Source organism: Chroicocephalus ridibundus, chromosome 3 (assembly GCF_963924245.1).
Source record: "Chroicocephalus ridibundus chromosome 3, bChrRid1.1, whole genome shotgun sequence".
NCBI classification, from domain to species: Eukaryota; Metazoa; Chordata; class Aves; order Charadriiformes; family Laridae; genus Chroicocephalus; species Chroicocephalus ridibundus.
In genome coordinates, this window is record NC_086286.1 from 15,830,798 (window position 1) to 15,846,846 (window position 16,049).

Consider the following 16,049-nt stretch of genomic DNA (forward strand, 5'->3'; position numbering starts at 1 on the left):
TGGTCCATTGTGGTTCGACTGCTGCTGCTCTGCCTTCCTCTGCAGAGACACACATCCGTGCACACACATCCATACACGGAGACACTTCCTCTGTACAACAGTCCTCCTCTGTGTATGCTGTCAGTGTATATAATGTATCAGGCTATAAAACTGCTCAATGCTGACGCATTTCCGCCAGTGCAAATGTTTGAATGGTAGTACATATTATTTCAAGAAGGGAAATTGGCTATACTAATAAGATGACTTTCATACGGACACACTTGTGCCCGTGCTAGGATCTCTATTGCTTTGACTGCCATATTATTCTGGCAGGTTTTTTATTTTCAGTATCACCCATTGCAAACAAAACATGCTTCTCTTTCCCCAGGGAACAGTCACCCTCTGGCTAAACCAGCCTGACGGCTCCGGTAGGTGCCCTTGCAGGCTGGACCTCCGCAGCTTGGGACTTCGCTGTGCAGTCTGGCAGCTGCTGGGCGGTGCTGCTGTTTTGTTCTCCAGGGATCCTGCAACTAATGCTCCATTGGAAGGTAACGGTCACAGCGTGGTCCTCTTCTGGTCCTGCCCAGGGCTGACAGTAATTCGTGTTTCACACCCGTCGGAAGCTATTTTTTTGGCAAACTTACAGATTGCTCTTGACCCAGTAAGTGTTGGCCTAAAATCTTCCGTAATGCAATTCCAACAAGGAATAAATCTGTCCCACCATATCCTTTCCTTACTGGCCCTCTCTTCCTCTTTGCCCAGGACTTCTTTGTTTTATGTGCTGCTGCTGTTGATTACTCAGCGTTATGATGTTGTAATTTATTTACATGTTTGGGGGACAACGTCCCGTATACAGTAAAGTTTTCTAACTAGATGTATTCTGTGCTCACAATAGGCCTGAGCAAATAAAACTTGGCCCAAATCCCAAAGCTTTGCACATTTGCAATCCGAATCATTTGTGGCTCACAGCAGTCCTCAATCACAATTTTATATGTAAGGAGAAGAAAAGTATTTCACTGGGAAAAGATGCACTGCTTTTGAAAAGGCATATATATGTGTATTTACCCAGGACAGCAGTCAAGCGGTGGTGTTTGTAACTTGTTTGCAGAAGGATGAGTTGACTGTGAGGCCAACAACAGGTGAGAAGGGTTTCTCAAATCTATTTATACTCCAGCCTGGGTGCCGTTCAGCTCAGAGCTATGCGATAATTTATTGCCTTGGGTCGGTGCTTGCCAGCGTAATGAATTCCTGTGTAGCTGGAACACGCGCTTCTGGGTTTGTCTCTGACTCTTTGGTGGACTGTGTGATCATTGACAGTGCTGCCTTTTAAGAAACTATTTAGCAGTTTCATTTCATAATAATTTGAATCTTTTAAACTTACATTCTAATTTGTAGCTGCCATTACTCCTCTGCTTCAGGGAAAAACATTTCACTATAACATTTTGACAGCAAAGTCTGCATGGTTGCCAGTTTCTGATGTTACAGAAGAAAATGCATGTGTGATGTGTTAATTAGACTTTCTGAAGGAAAAAAATCTATTTTATGTGGCCACTTGTGTTTGCTTAGCTATGGATCTAATCCTGGCCTAGTAAAGCCCAGGCAGGGCAGCATGTTGCAGGGAAGAACAGTCCGTGAGGTTATTGGGTTGCCATTACCAGCACAATAAACGTGTCCTTTTGGTTTTCCTTGGAGATAAAGTTAGGGAAATAAATGGCCTGTTTAGCCCCCCCCAATATTCTCTCAGATCCTTTTAATACATCATAGTAAAGGCAGTGAAACTTTACACCTACCTGCACACCCACTGTTGGAAGGGTGGCATTTTTTTCTCTCCTTAAAGTCATACTGGAAACATTTCTTAGTCTCCAAACATGGTAATAAACCAGGTGAATGATGCATGGTCCCCCTGATGATGCTTTGGAGTACTGATAAGTGCTTGGCTCACAAAACTAAATTTAGATATAGCTTGGGTCTTGGCTCACTTTTATGCAAAGTTAGGAGGGAAAGAAAATTTGAGATAGAAAACTTGAAATAATTGGATCCATTGGGCCCTGTGCTAGCTTCCTGCTTACCTTTTTGCAGGACTGGCTTGTCATCCCCGAATGGGTGGGTGGGAGATGGTGAGCCCCAGTGCTGTTGCTTTGAACTTCTGGAGCATATCTGTCTCCTGGGAAGCATCATCTGAAGAATAGAGAAGCTCACACAAGTTCTCGTCTCCCTTTTGCCGCAAGGAGTCTAAATTAAGCCTGTCAAAGGACTCTTAAAGTTATTAGCACACTGTTTATTTAAAGAAGTAACTTTCTATTTTTGCTGGTTTGTAAACAACCTCTGAAGAGGTTATGACAACCTTCACAGTGTGTTGGGAGTAGACAGGTTGCAGAGCCATTGCCCAGCCAAGGGAAACTGGGGACACGCCGAGCATCCAAATGCCTACTGCACTCCTCATGCCATGGTGTTTCCAGTGACTTTTTTTCTGTTGAAAACTTAATCTAGATATTTGGCTGTCAAGGGAGCTCTGAGGGTCTGGAAATGGGAAATTTTTAACTTGGCAGGGCTAGAGATGCAGTACGTGCTTTCTGCCTCTCTTAGATATTGATAGGATAAATAGTTCGGAAGTACTGAGTTTTTCAACATGAAGAATGTAGTATCGTTTTTTTTTTTTTTTTTTAATTGTCCGTGGTGTTTTCTAGATTATTTCTTTACTTTGCACCTTAGAGATACCCTATTAACAGCTGCTGTTACTGTGATATGTGGATTGATATGACCTTTTCTGAGACAGAATTAGGTAACTGCTTACCTGTGTCTTACTGGCTGCTCAGCTGGGGAGCCCTGTGTGACAGCAGGGCATCCCTGATGCTCTCCGTTCCCTGCCTTAGCCGCATGAAAAACTGTGCTATGGCAACCTACTTGTATGCCAGGTCTCTTATGATAATTAATGCACGTATGTATATGCATGTGTTTTCTCTGAAATATAAAGATGAAAGGGTCTGCATGGATATCAGGTTATTGATAAAAACCTCAATACTAAAAAAAGTCCAGAAAGGGGCATTGCCTTGTGCCCCAATTGTCCACGTTAACTATATTTACAAGCAAAGAGACACAAAGCTTCAAAGTGGAGGAAAACATTTTAAAAAAATAGAAAAAATAAAGCCATGGTATTGTACTGGCAGGTTTAATATCCAGTTTGGATGTAAGAGATCATAGAATCATAGAATCATCTAGGTTGGAAGGGACCTTTAAGAGCATTGAGTCCAACCATTAACCTAACACTGCCAAAATCACCACTAAACCATGTCCCTCAGCACTATGTCTACTCATCTTTTAAATACCTCCAAGGATGGCGACTCAACCACTTCCCTGGGCAGCCTGTTCCAGTGTTAATATTAAACTTATATTAGGTTTAAAAGGGGATAAGGCAACAAGAGTGAAATTGCCCGGTTTGATTGACTTAGACTTCGACTCGCATTTAAAAGCCAAGCAGCTAGTGAATTTGTTGGTTTTTATCTGTAGAGTCATCTCAGCCTTGCTACATAACTTCGTGTGTCCACTGGAATGCCTGGAAAGTTTTGTTCACTGCTTTACAGTTCCTGGTCTGGGGAAGGATGGGTCTTTGTCAGCATCCCCAGGCTTCAGCTTTCACCCGTTCATGTATTAAAGACTCCGTGGTTCAGTAGCAGTAACAATAAACGAAGGGCAGCCTATAACATTGAAAGCTTTCAGTTTCTCTTTAATTGCTATATAATCAGCTCATCTATGCCTCAAGGAAAACTTTATTGAAGCAGGAGGGATTCATATGGAGTAAGATAGGCTTATCGCCCCTTTCTCCTTTAAAATAACCTTGATAAAGGGTGTATTCTATGCAGATTAACTTCAGAAATCCTCACAGGGTCACTGAATGCAGTCACAGAGTTGTATATTCGTAAAGAAAGAGAAAAGAATATGATGAGGAGAGGTAAAAGGCCAGATTTTGAAATTCAGCACATCAGTAAAGTGGAGAGCAATTAGGGACAGTGAAGGCTGTAGATAATTTTGTGCTAGCAAGGGTGGAAGAGGATAGATGCCGGGCAGATGAACAGAAGTGAGATCAGAGGGATAGCATGGTCCTGGGTCTTAATCACCTTGCTCTGCCGAATATTTACTGTCTGTATCTGCACATCCTTTTTTGATGTTGATATTTTCATTATTCATCCAAAATGGGTGGTGGGCAAGAAATATAAACTTGGGATCTTTGGCCCCAATTTTCAGATGATCCAACGTATAGTTGTGAGTTTGAATTAACCTTCGTCTTTACCTGAGGACAACATGGAAGTGAGCCCCTAATCCATACTGCAAGCATTATGAAACCTTCAGGATCTTGCCCAGGAAGATCAAAACCTCAGTTTGAAGTTTATACCTGCAACATGTACTCATACATGCTGCAGTCACGGTGGCACTGAATCTATCTGATGTGGAAGGATTAATGATTTGCTAATCTAGAAGGATTTCTCTTCAGGAGATGTTGTCAGCTCCTTATGGATAAGAAGTGACAGTAAGAACAGGTTACTTTATCTCTGTGCTGTGATTTCTTTCCTTTCTACCTATAGCCATGGGAGTAACTTCTCAGAATATTCCTCTTAATGATAACATTTCATAAATGATTATGAAATGCTTTGAATGTTAAGAGGTGTGGCAGTGCAAACACTATAATATACTGGTTTTATTGGTAACCTGCATCATATTGTCAACCGTATTGCTAATATCTGGGGTAGTTCTTGAAGTCAAAAGAAGTAACTGGAGTGTGTATAGTGCTTTCGTGTTCTAGGCATCTTCACATGCTAAGGGTATGAAATGACAAGTCCCTTAAAGGTCTGAGATTTGAGCAGTGTCACTGGAAGCACGGGCAGCTGCCAGCTTGTTCAAGGTCTGCAGATAAAGTGCAGCACGGAGCTGCCTCGCTGCTGTTTTTGCAGCTATGGAGCCCTGGCTGGAAAACTGATACTGCTTCCCTCTGTGCTCAACCCCTCTGCAATGAGACTCCACTACGCTGGGTGCACTCTGCTTTTAACCCTTAGGACAAAACCACGGCCCCGTGCTCAAGTTAGTCGTGGTTGTATATAGAAGGCTCTACTAACCAAGTACAAAATTTCCAGGTAGCTCAAGCTTAAATCGGGGCAGGGGAAGGGTGGAAGCACGGCTGACCTCTGCTCTGGTCTGTCAGTGTCCGGGCTGGATCTTGTAGCCTAAAAAGACATATTTGCTTAATGGAAATGCAACATAAATTAATTGATGTACCAGTAAAACATAAGACAGGGTTGTGATGTGGTGGGGAGGAAGCAAATGGAATTCTTTTAGCACAAGGCACTAGTTAGTGCACCAAGGAAGAAATCAATAGTATAACGTTGGGCTAAGATTTAAGCCGGTTGTATACAGAACGTAAGAGAGATCAAACTCATAGCTTGCATATAAAAACTCTGATTTATTTACATCAGTAAAAAATAAATCTTAAAGTTGAGCATAGTCTTATAAAACAGTTGTTTTCCAGAAATGCTGTATATATGAAAAGTGGAAGTGTTGTCCAAAAAAACCTGTAAAAAAACCCAAACAAACAGTATCTTTTTTTTAAACTGTCCAGCCAAACTATTATTTCCTGCATACTATAGTTACTCTTAATCTCATGCTTGCAATACAAATTGAAGGTAAACACCTTATTTATATTAGTCCTGTACATTAGCTGTACTGAAGAGAACCCATTAGCTGTATGTAGTCATGAGTTCGTAGTCCAAACTTGTAGATCAGTCCTGGAGGAGCTCTGTTTCTTGAATATAGTGTTCAGTTTGCTGCAGCATCAGAATCCTTCGGCAGCTGCAGTGGTTAGGTGAGGTTATGTTTGCAATGAGCCTCCTGATGACCACAGCCTTAGACAAAGCCAGGAGAGATGCTGTGGTAGGGTGCCAGCTCATGTACCACATCTTCAAGGGCGCCTGGATTTTGGGGAAAGATGCTTTGGCTGACTCCATGTCCAGCTAGTGCATGTGTGAGGAGGTTTCCAGCCCGCTTGCTGAAGCATTGCTCCATGTGCTGACGTAGCTCTTGCACCACAGTTTGGCGCTTGGCGGATATAAATGAATACTTTCTCTTACCACCCACCATAGATGCTCGGGAATTTCAGCTTGAAACCATAAAGAGATAAAATGATTGCAGCAGCCGAGCAGAAGTTGTCCTCCCACTCTGTTATGTTTTCATCTTCAAAGCTACGTTTAGGCACACAAAGTGCTGTTTTTCTGCTGTCATGTTTCTGATTTGTATCTATTCTGCGTGGTTACCGCCAGCAGAACAGACAAATCCCAAACACCTGCAGATATTTTTGTATTTTCATGCAGCTGGGAGAGAACTACGCTTCTGATGAGGGGGAAGACTGGCCTGCAGAGTTTGCCCTGCTGGTGATCTTTGCGGTACCTCCCTTGTGATTTCCCAGTTTAATAGGGGATGGTGCATCTGCCGGGGTGATTACAAGGTAGATCTGTTGACCTCTCCTAGCCGTACTCTATGGGTATGGCTGCTTTGCCACCCCAAGCTCACAAACCCCTGACGATCCAAAGCATCTATTCACTGCAAGTTACTTCTCTCTGTTTGATACCTCACCTTAAATATGACAATTAAGGTTTCCTTGTGTCTGTGTCATAAAATGGCACCGAGATAATTGAAGAAGGATGGTTGTGATTAAGGCACTAAATTAAAACTCAGGAGTTCAGTATCTAAAGGGATCCCTTGTACAGCATAAGACGAGCCTCAGTTCCCCCATCAAAAATGTGGGCAGGAAGGGTTAAAAATCCTGTGTGAAGTGCCCAGATACCACCATCATGAAAACTGTAGGAAAAGATTAAAATTATTCCTGTCCAAATAAGACTACAAATGGCTCTTTTTTTCTGGATCTTGTTCTGTGCTGAAAATGCATATGAAAACACGTCAAATTAATTAAAGTTACATTAAAGTTGCATCTTAATTGTGATGATAAATTAGATAGGTGAGCAAGGTCCTTTAAATTCTGAAACTGTATTCCAGTGAGTGCTGTAAAAGCCTAGGATTAATCGACTGTAAATAACTTGTGTTTTTATTAACAAGAATCTGTTAATACAATCTGTCTAGACTCTTCAGTGAAATTGCAATAATTCCTCTCAAACTGCATAATATAGAAAGAATATAAACCTGTTTTGGGGAGGAAAGGATTCTCTATACTAGCATTCTCTTCTTTAAAAAACAAAACAAACAAAAAAAGATACATGTCCTCAGGTGCCTCAGGATTTATATGTTGTTTGATTGGGCTATTAAAAAACTGCTCTAATCGGGATTAAGCCTTGTACCCTGGAAACTAGAGGTGATGGGATTACATGATAATCAAAGGTGATTTGGAAAATCAAAGCCTTTTTGAGGGAGTAAGATCCCTAATTTTATTCCTTTAAAAGGGGTTATTTTGTTTTAACTTGTATTTGACCTTATTCTGTCTCTGCATGTTGATAAATAGCTAGTGTAAAGAGGTGGCTTTGCTGAAGCCATTGATGTTTTTGCAGTAAAACTCAAGTGGTTCAGGATTTTACCTCCTCCCACAGAAATGTCACAACAGCTGCTTTTTTTATATATAACTGAAACTGTGATGCCTCCTCAACAAATAACATGTCAAATAATGATCACTTCTGACTTTTTTAACTCTTTTGGCTACACAGTGAAACAAAGGACTTGGCTACATGTCCTCTTTTTATCGAATCAGTTTGCCTCAGCCTCACCCAACTGCAAAAGTGTTTCTTTCGCTCGATGTAAATCTTTGAGTTAAACCATTGAATGCAATCCGAAGGAGAAGCAGCTGGCTACTGCCCTGCCAATACTCCCTTGGGCTGTTGGGGCCAGTTTGGGTTTTTAGGTGCAATGCCACCATGTTGTTTTCGTGTGAGGAAAAAATGAAGCCACATTTTGGAGGCTTGGGGTAAGGCTGTTTCCTCCCTCTGGGGCCTCTGGCCTTGCTCCTGCGCCTGCTGTCAGTCCCTCTGCAGCCCATGGCCCACCACATAGAGCTCGGGATGGGAAGCAGATCTGTTGGACTCTCTGATTTCAGGGACGCAAGGGCTGTTCCAAGAGTCTCCTGCTTTCTGAGGGCTCTCTTCCAAGCTGCAGAAGGAAAGATGCTTATGTTAAGAGGCTAACAAATTGTGACTTTTTAAAAACAGCGCTGATTAGACCATGTTAACCCAGAAAGCACAAATGCCGTACGATACTATGCCATTCCCTGTCTTCTCCCGTACATATGCTCTTTACATGCACCATCTTCATTTTATTAATGTGATGCCAAATGCGCTGTACTGTCCCCTTCCAAAACTCTCTTGGGAAGCAAACGTTTTGTATGTTTAACGGGGGATCAGTATGAATCTGGGTTCACTTACAGATAGAGACAGATTCGAGTGAAGTCTTGTTCCAGGCTCTGCTGGAGGAAAGGTCTTACCTCTGTTACACATCTGCTTAGCGTGGTTACAGTGATTTCTGAGTATGCCAACGTGACTATGGGATGTGTATTCTGGTGGTATAAATCTGCCACTCTGGAGACAGGAGAACTGAGACACAGAATGTGTAAATGATGTTCCTGAGGTCACACTGCTGATCTTTAGGAGCACAGGGACTTCAAGAATCAGGATTCATGAAGCTAGTCATGAACATCTCACGCCATGAGCCTTCATGGTGAAGTGTGCCCTGTGTTGCTGTAACTAATTAGGGTGGTTTAAACTCAACATGAGGAAATAGTCCAGAGTTATCTGGGAATCATTATTGTATTTTAAGTACATAAACTGCTAAACTGAATTAGCTTTCAACTACAGACAAGCTGTTATGTTCCTGTTTTGACTGCTAGGACCTTACTGATATGAACTGCTGGGTGAAGAGATTTGTGATATGTGGCCAGTCACGAAACTAATCCAGGTTTAAATATCCCCCAATTGCAGAAGCTGTCACTTGGGCTATTTGCTTTGGGCCTGATTCAGTCAACCCAATCCATTCTCAAGCCCTCCTTGAACAATATCTTAAAGGCCATAGCGTTTAATCTTCTACCTCTGTTCTACCTCTTGGGAGATTAGCAGTCGCAATGAAATATTATTTCATTTAACTGCATACTCAGAAATCCTGTTACAGATGAACAGGATTTCTATGAGCAGAGCAATCGGACATGTTATGCCTTGATAAAATGCCAATAACTGCTGATTGCTGTCAAATGACCAAGCTTAGAAACCAGGAAAGTTAGCTCAGTCTGTCCATCCACAGGCTGCCCAAAAGGGAACCAGTTGTACTGACTTGAGTGCTGAAACCTGAAACTCTTGTCCAGGTACCCTAAGACTAAACAGAAAAGCTCTAGCTCCAGCCCTAATTAGGGCTAATGGTGTTTTAAGTCCTGATATTCCTTAGAGCATGGCACGGGCAGGAGACATGCTTGGGAAAGGAGCGATTTTTGCCTTCTAGGGAAGCAGTCAGCATGCAGGAGGCACACAAATCTGTGCACAGCACTGACATTTAATGCCTGGCAATGCCAGCTAGCAAAATGAGATGGAAGTAGCCTCTTTATTTTTTTTTTTTTTTTTTTTTTTTGGGTATTTCTGCTAAAATGGGGTGAGTGGGAGAAGGGGACTCAGCTACCTGATGAAGAACATGTTGCTTGTACAAGCTCCTATCTTTAGCAATCTGCTTCTCAGCAAATGGATGTTATAATTGGGTATGGAAAAAGTGGAGGGTTATATCCTGGAGTTTGGGAGCATGGGAGAAACTAGCTAACTCACTGATTTTCAAAATGTTTCACCTATAAAAGAGTTGATGGTCTTGCAGGTTTGACTCTGTCTCCCCTTCCTCCTGCAACTAGTGTTTGAAGCTGCTAATAATACACAAAAACCTCACACAGACCAAAAAAAAAGGCTTTGTTATACTTGGAGAGGAGAGGTAGAGCAAGGGAAGGAATGAAGGAAAGGAGACTGATGGCTGAGTGGGAATAGCTTGTGAATTGGAGACTAGATGCAAACAGGGCCAGAATGAAGGGTTTTAAGAATACAACATCTGGTTTAGGAAAACGTTTGGAAATTTTCCTCTGTCAGCTGAATGAATTGCAAAGCAGAGGAAGCCCTGGATGCTTAACAAACTTGACAGAGAAAGATGGATCAGAGCATGGTGGTTTGTCTGTTATGGCATCTGCTGTAAGAGCAGGCCAGCGTCTGCACGGGGATGTGGTGCTCACAGCTGTGGCAACCGCTCTGGTCCTCAGTGGGAGGAGATGACCAGCAGTGATGTGAGGGGCTCTCAGAGTTTTTGCCATGTGCTGAATCCTAAAATGGTCCTTCTCTGCCCAACAGCACATTTGCTGTGATTAGTGCCATTTAGTGCAAGGTCTGTAAAAGTTTACTCCAGGCAGCTTATTTTATGTGTAAGAAAACACACAGTAGTGTATTGCATCTTAAATCAGTGCATGTGGTAATTAACAAGCTAAATTTCCCTTTTGCTTATATTGATATAAATTTGGACTAACACAGTAGGACTACTTTTGATGTCCATTTGTATAAATGGTAAGCCGAATTTTGATCAGGATATATTCCATTTTTCCAAAATGCTGTATATCATAACACTAGGATATATAATTTTTTTCATGAAAGGAACGATTTTATTTACAGTGGGGTTTTTTATATTACTCTCTATGCTCTGACAGATTACAATAGAAAGATAATGCACCCAATTGAAACATAAATTAGCTAAGAATTTATAATGGACTGTTTTAAAAATTGATCCATAAAACTGCCAGTGCTTTTGTCTTGCAAGGTTTGACATAAAGCCTCTTTCGAAAACATTTATTTCTGCTAGCAGGCACTGGAGTAGACAAAGCTGTCTTCACACAGTACCTAACAACAACAGAAAACCCAGCAACAACGTACAGGACTCTTAGTAAATCTTCAAGTGTCAGAATATAATGCAATATTAGAACTGGGAATGCAAAACGGTGTGCATTTCCCAGTGGTTTTTGTGTGTTTTGTTCAGCACGTTCCTCTACTGTCAGCGTGGGAAATTTGGTCCTTATTCTGTCTTTGGGGAGGGAATGCCTGGACATCTGACTTCAGTAGCCACGAATGTCCCTGTTACTCGCAACGCACTGAGTGCAATTTTATCTCCTGTTAGGGTTGGTCTTGCAATCCCTACTCATGGGGTCGATTCATGTGATTTCAGCTGTTCGGTGGCAAGAGTAAAAATACTCCTCACATGAGGAAAGGTTACCTGAGAAGGGTCTTAATCCTCTTGCCGAGCTTTAGAGTTTAATGGATTTAAACATCCTAAGATGCTAAGAAACCAGAATAACAACACTTTGTATTTCCAGGCTCTTACGCTGATCTTTGAGTATTCCCAAATACCCATTTCTGGTTCCTGGCTGGTTTTGTGATTTTTTTTAAATGTATTTATTATTTTTTTTTTAAGCGGTAGAGAAAATGTAAAGCTAAGCCCAGTTTTTTTAAAAAAGGTCACCAATGGTTGCAAACACAGAATCAGTGTGTGTTGGTGCTTCAATTTGTTTAAACTGACTTTTTCAGAGCAATGAATCTCCAGTAGTCACGGGAGGTTTTGCCACTTTAAAAACCGGGCTTGGGCTGTGGGACCCATCAGACCTGAAATTAGCTCCTAGATCTGAAAGCCTACACAAGAAGCTCCAAATCTATAATTACGTCCATACAGATCCTTGCCTACACATTATCTGTCTCTCATTCTTGCCAGCTGATTTGAAACATTTTAATGCAGAGTTCAGCTGAACAGTTTACTGTCTTAGAGGCTGATGTTAGGAACGATACCCTTCCTCTTGATCCAACCCTACCTTCTCATGGTTGTTTAAAGATGTCTATAACCTGAAGGTTACTTTAGAGCTTTTAAGAATTAAATGTGGATGTCCTTAGCCCTGACACAAATAAGGGGAGTTCTGTGCCATGAAACCAACACTGAATTTTCCCTGGGGTGTCTGCCACAGCAGATGTGCAAGTGTAAGGCTTGAGCAAGCCATGGAAAGTTAACTCTTCCCTTTATTCAGGCTGGTAGTCTACTGAAATCTGGGACAAGACACTAGAATAGAATCGAATCATTTCAGTTGGAAGTGACCTACGATGATCACCTAGTCCAACTACAGTGTTATCTTTGCCCAACCGTTTGTTCTGCGCATGAACAGGGCACTTTTCTGGGAAATCTCTTAACGACATTAAATTCCCATCAGGAGTTTAGAAAGCCAATACAGTGCTACACTTCTGCTTCCTTCACCTAAAGTGGAAAGTTTCTTACCTTGCTTGGTTAAGCGCCGGTTCACTGCCAGCTGTTACAGGAGCTGGAAGACGAAACTGGACCCCTGGTCGGCGGTCAGAGAAACTTCTCCTCACGAATGGCTGAGGATTGGCAGCACTCAGGGACAGCTTTCTGGTCCGGTCTCCAGTCTGTCGGAAAAGCAGACTGCTCTTTTGGGAAAGTGGTGAAGCTTCAGGCTGGCTGGTGACCTCCGCAGCAGGTTTGGTGGTTACCAGTGGTGGTCTGGCTTCGAATAAGGAAGAGGTGGCTGGGCAAAATATTGAACGGACATTGCTGCCCTTCTTGGAGGAGGAGAGCTGGTGCTCATCCCCAGCATCCAGCCCAGCTCTTGGCCCCTTGTAGGAGCGGGATGGGGAAGTCGGTGGGGAGGGGGTGCTGGCGAACAGAGGGGGGCTTGCATCTCGGCGGTAGGCTGGGGAGCCCAGCAGACGGTGGGGCGTTGGTGAGCTTTGCTTGTGTCCTGTGGGAGGGCTGAGTGGTTTTCGCTGGGGTGGCGGAGAGGGCAGCTTCTTCTGCAAGGGTGGGCTGGGCATCCTGGGGCTAGAGGGGGGACTGGGTTTCCTCTGCATGACGGGTGAGCTCGGTTGCGGGCTGCTAAATGCCTGCAGAGAGTGTCTGTGGTGTGCTGCGGGGCTGAAAAGCCGTTTCTCAGCTGGTGGAGAAGGAGTTCTTGTTGGGGAGACCCTCCTGGCAAACGCTGAGCCTTTTTCGTTTCTCCTGAGTGAATCAGGAGAACCATGCTTCTGGTTTTGCACTGAAGTCGCAGGTGAATTGGGCTCTCTGCTCTCTGAGCTGTTACTGTGTGGTTTTGAAGCCCCACTGGGATTTTGAAGAGGAATAATTTTATGGGTTTGCTTGTACAAATCCGCAGCCTCTTTTCTCTGGGTTGCCAGTATCTCCTCCTGGCTAGGGATATGCACATTGGTAGGGTTCAGCTCCAGAGGGTACTTCTGCAGTTTCTCATTCTCTGCTCCCATATTCCTGAGACCTTTATTAGTGATCGTACTGGGGCTGCTAATATTTTTACTTGGCAATAGATCAATAGACTGAAGGGAGGCTTTCATTTTTGGGGAAACTTGTGATCTCTTAGCAGCATGAAATTCTGTTTTGGTGGGTTTTTTGGCATCTTCTGAAGAGTTTCCTTCTATTCTTGCAGTTTCTTCAGGCTCAGATAAGTCAAAAGAATTGTCCATTAACATTTCAGGTGGTGGTGGTGGCAGGTTCTCAATGTCCTCATCAGTCTCTTCCTTTGTGTCCTTCTTGCTTAATTCTGCAGCTGGTGCAGGAGGAAAGGCATTTGGAAAACTAGAAGAAACTCCACCGGTGTTTGAAGGGTTTGTGTCTTCTACTGGTGAAATACGATGCTTGAGATTTAAAGGTGCCAGGCCTCTCTGGAAGGGAACGGTGGGTGGGATGACTGGAAGTCCAAATTTTCTGATGCACTTTATTGGTCCTAAAGATCTTAAAGGTGCAGCTTTTACAAGATCATCAGTGGGACTGAAAGTTTCAATAAGCTTTTTGACAGACTGTCGAGGGGCACAGCTGCTGCCACCGAGCATTTGTGCTCCAGGAGGTTCCTTTTCTTTGCTTCCTGATGTCTCCTGGGTGGGCACAGTAGCTCTTAAAGGCTTCCTGCCCCTTTTTTCATCCAGCTGAAGGGTAGGATTTTGATCAACCATGAACAAAGGGACTTTATCCTGGTTAGGCAGGATGCTGAAATTTTTTGAGAGGCATGACTTCAGTTTCCTGGAGGACTTAGATGTAATTTGCTCATCCTGCAAATAAGGTGCTGTTCTTGATTTACAAGGCTCCAGGTTGTTATCTGTATCTTTCTTTCCATAAAACATTTCCAGCCTTTTGCTGAGCTCTTTCTGAGTTCTCTGAAGCTCTAGGAGAGTTGGGTCCTCTGCCTGGCTTCTGAGGGACTCCTCCGACCTGGACCGTCGTTGTTTCCCAATGGTTTTCTGGCTGCCCGTTGCTGTACTGGGCCTTGTTGTTAGGACTGCTCTTCCACCCTCATCCTCTATCCATTCTTTACGTCCAGATTTAGCTGGGACAAACTTGATTTTTTCACTGATGGCATCTTTCATCTTCAGAATTATTTCCTCTGTGTCTACATTCTCCGTCCTCTTGATGGACTGCCTTTGTGTGTTATCAGTGACCGCAGGTGAAGACAGGGGCCTCCTTGGCAGAGCATCCTTCCCCATTTCTGATAAACTTGTGTTGTCATCATCCTCCCCCAGGGTGCTCCCTTCATCGTCATCATCATCATCAGAAGGAAAATCTGTTGATTCACAGATTTTGAAAAGTTCACCTTCTTGAGTAGAGTCAGACTGGAAGGAGCTATAGTAACGGCTTTTGGTCAAGCCTACATATTGGGGCATGGTAGAATTGCCTTCTGGTACTCCACCCTGACAAGAAGTTGCTTCCCTACTCTGCATGGATGAATAAAATATATCTTTAAAATGCCTTTCAAGTGCACAGTCATGGGATGTGGCTGTGCTCGGTGACACTGTCCCATCACGCATGTGCTCCACTGTTCTGGCATGCTTTTGGGACAGATGTCCATGTGCACAGGAATCACAGCTTGCTTGTCCTCCATGCTGGCTGAGAGCACTGAACTCTTTGAGGGATTCATTGTCCACACCAATGCCACTATCCTCAGAATAGAGAGTCCTGTCATCACCATGGGACTGAGAGGATCCCACTGTTGAGGCTTCAAGCAGCCTTACTGTCCGTAGCAGGCGCTCATCAAAGCTTTGCTTTGCTTTCAGTTTTCCTTCCAAGTTGCTTGCAGCAGACTGCAGGTAGCTGCACGTCTCCTGCAGGGCATCAGAAGTGAGGGAGGCCAGTGTCCCACTCAGTAACTGCATTTTATTGACCGTGTACTGCAGTAGTTGTTGCAGAAGATCAGGGTGCTCCTTCAAATCACCTTTTTCTGCTGGCCATGCCAGATTGCCACCTACATCTTTGAGAAGATTTTCCCCATCATAGGCAATTTCTTCCAAGAGCTGGTTGATTTCATCAAAGCGAAGCAGGAGAAAGCTTACCATCTGCTGCAGGAAGAGCTGAGTTTGGGTAGTCTGGTTGGCCATGTGAAGTATAGTTTCATACTTGGAGAGGTTGGGATTTAAGTAGGCGTACGCACTCTGATGAGCCTTAACAAGCAGTTCTGGGAAATCTACTTTTTTCTCTGTCTTGCACGGGGCCAAAACAGACTTTTCTTTAGTTTTGCTAGGTCGACCTTGCTTTGCCAGCTTATGACTTTTTTGCTTCTTCCCTTTCTTTGGGATTTGCTTTGCGTTGCTTTCATTCTTGTCATCCCAAATGAAAGCTGATGCTTCTGATTCACAGGAGCTTTGCTTCCTGATCTGTATGGCCTCAGTGATGCGTTTTTGAGACTCAATCAGTTCTGACATAACAACTTCAGCATCCGTGGCTGTCCTCTCAATTTTCTTGTCTTCCCTGGAAATTTGGGGGTCTGAACGAACGTTTGAAGATAACTGCAAATTATCATTTTCGTCCTGCTCTGACAGTTTATCCTCCTTTTCTCTCAGGTAGTCTTTCCCCTGGACTCCATACTGGTGTAATTCATCAATATTGTAGCAAGATGAACCTTTAACCAGCAGAGGGATACCTTTATCTCCTGGGTCAATACGCAAAACACTTTTGGGTTTATTCAAAGCCTTAAGACCACTTCTTGCAATAGTATTAGCAATCTCACTGTGAGAAGGTGTGCAGCCCAT

General features: G+C 43.3%; 1 protein-coding gene across 1 annotated transcript; it reads right to left on the minus strand.

The window, feature by feature from the left end:
• Positions 1 to 7,985: 7,985 nt before the first annotated feature.
• On the minus strand, positions 7,986 to 16,049 carry PCARE (photoreceptor cilium actin regulator). The gene is made up of 2 exons (XM_063328156.1): positions 12,283 to 16,049; positions 7,986 to 8,115 (listed from the first exon to the last, which is right to left on the minus strand). The coding sequence occupies exons 1-2, from the start codon at positions 16,047 to 16,049 to the stop codon at positions 7,986 to 7,988; spliced, it is 3,897 nt and encodes a 1,298-aa protein (XP_063184226.1).